General features: G+C 70.0%; 1 protein-coding gene across 1 annotated transcript; it reads left to right on the top strand.

Annotated features, from left to right (window-relative positions):
• Positions 1-248: 248 nt before the first annotated feature.
• MPZ (myelin protein zero) lies at positions 249-2292 on the top strand (the record flags this gene model as incomplete). Its single annotated transcript, XM_027633051.1, has 3 exons — positions 249-415; positions 1326-1539; positions 2153-2292. Coding segments are annotated over 3 exons (521 nt in total), but the record flags the coding sequence as incomplete, so codon positions are not given.
• Between the last annotated feature and the right edge of the window lie 15 nt (positions 2293-2307).

Here is a 2307-nt window from a genome sequence, read left to right as displayed (position 1 = left end):
ACCTGGCACCACCCTGGGGACACCGAGGGGGTGGTGACACTGTCACCGCAGTGCCAGGAGCTCCCTCGGGACAGACACGGGGGGTGCTGGGTGCCAGCCCTGCCCGTGTCACCGGCCAGCGGGACACTGTCCCCTCCGAGCCAGCCGTGGGGACACCTCCGCTGTGTCCCCCCTGCCCGCGCTTTGGTGACACCTCCCGTGGCGCGGGGGGTGTGTGACGGGCTGTGACGGGCGTGTGCCCCCCCCAGGAGTGTCGCCGGTGTCGCCGATCCGCGTGTACACGCCGCGGGAGGTGTTCGGCACCGTGGGCTCGCGGGTCACCCTGTCCTGCAGCTTCTGGTCCAGCGAGTGGATCTCCGAGGACATTTCCATCACCTGGCACTTCCAGGCCGAGGGCTCCCGCGACAGCATCTCCGTGAGTGTCCCCAGCTGTCCCCAACTGTCCCCAGCGTGTTCCCGACGTCCCCAGTGAGCGCCGTGTCCCAGCTCCAGCCCCAGAGCACTGTCCCTTCCCTGCGGGTGACACCGTGTCCCCTCACGCTCTGGTGACACCGGGGTGTCCCCAACGTGTCCCCAGCCCCCGCCGTGTCCCAGCCCCAGAGCACTGTCCCTTCCCTGAGGGTGACACCGTGTCCCCTCACGCTCTGGTGACACCGAGGTGTCCCCAGCGTGCCCCCAGCCCCAGCAGGACGGTCCCTTCCCTGCGGGTGACACCGTGTCCCCTCACACTCTGGTGACACCGGGGTGTCCCCATGGCGTTCCCTTGTCCCAGTGCCCACCAGATCTCAGTGCCAGTTGTGCCCCCCGTGCGCTGTGGTGACACTGGAGTGTCCCCGTGATGTCCCCAACATGTCCCCAGCCCCAGTACCCGTCATGTCCCAGCCCCAGCCCGATCAGGGCAGTCCCTTCCCTACGGGTGACACCGTGTCCCTTTGTGCTGTGGTGACACTGGGGTGTCCCCAACGCGTCCCCACAGTGTCCCCAACCCCGGTGCCCGCCGTGTCCCAGCTCCAGCCCCAGCAGGACGGTCCCTTCCCTGCGGGTGACACCGTGTCCCCCTCACACTCTGGTGACACTGGGGTGTCCCCAACGTGTCCCCAGTCCCAGCCCCAGCAGGACGGTCCCTTCCCTGCGGGTGACACGGTGTCCCCCACACCGCGGTGGCACCCTGGGGACACCTCCACGAGCATCCCCAGCGCTCCCGTGGCAGCCCCTTCGTGACGCCCCCTCTCCGGGGCGGGACGGGGCGGGGGTGGGGTCACCCTGCCACCCTCCCCCCCCCCCTCCCCAGCGCGATGTCACCGCTGTCGCTGTCCCCCGGGCAGATCTTCCACTACGCCAAGGGCCAGCCCTACATCGATGACGTCGGGAGCTTCAAGGAGCGCATGGAATGGGTCGGGAACCCCCGGCGCAAGGACGGATCCATCGCCATCCACAACCTGGAGCCCACCGACAACGGCACCTTCACCTGCGACGTCAAGAACCCCCCGGACATCGTGGGCAAGTCCTCGCAGGTCACCCTCTACGTCCTCGAGAAAGGTACGGGGCCAACGGGGGGCCCTCCCGGCCCCGCTGGCAGCGGGGGGACACGGTGACAATGTCCCTTCCCTGCCACCCTGACTGTGGGGGGACACGGTGCCACTGTCCCCGCAATGCCCACCCACTGGCGGGTGTGACACGATGCCCCTGTCCCCTCCCCGCTGCCGAGGGTGACCCGGTGCCAGTGCCCCTTCTCCAGTGCCGGGGGTGACTCGGTGCCAATGTCCCTTCTCCACTGCCGGGGGTGACCCTGTGCCACTGTCCCCTGCCCACTGCCGGGGGTGACACGGTACCACTGTCCCCGCAGTGCCCACCCTCTGCTAGAGGGTGACACGGTGCCACTGTCCCCTGCCCGCTGCTTGGGGTGACACGGTACCACTGTCCCCTGCCCGCTGCCGGGGGTGACGTGGTGCCGGTGTCCCCTGCCCGCTGCCGAGGGGTGACCCGGTGCCCGTGTCCCTTCTCCAGTGCCGGGGGTGACCCTGTGCCACTGTCCCCTGCCCGCTGCTTGGTGTGACCCGGTGCCACTGTCCCCTGCCCACTGCCGGGTGTGACACGGTGCCACTGTCCCCTGCCCGCTGCCGAGGGTGACACGGTGCCCCTGTCCCCGCAGTGCCCACCCGCTACGGGGTCGTGCTGGGCTCGGTGATCGGCGGGGGGCTGCTCCTGGTGGCCGTGCTGGTGGCCCTGGGCTATGCCATCCGCTTCTGCTGGCTGCGGCGCCGGGCGGTCCTGCAGCGGCGTCTGAGGTGAGCCCCGACCCCCCCC

Source organism: Corapipo altera, unplaced genomic scaffold, assembly GCF_003945725.1.
Source record: "Corapipo altera isolate COAL_440 unplaced genomic scaffold, ASM394572v1 59643, whole genome shotgun sequence".
Classification (NCBI taxonomy): domain Eukaryota; kingdom Metazoa; phylum Chordata; class Aves; order Passeriformes; family Pipridae; genus Corapipo; species Corapipo altera.
Note: the sequence above shows the minus strand (reverse complement) of the source record. Positions and strands in the feature narration are given on the sequence as shown.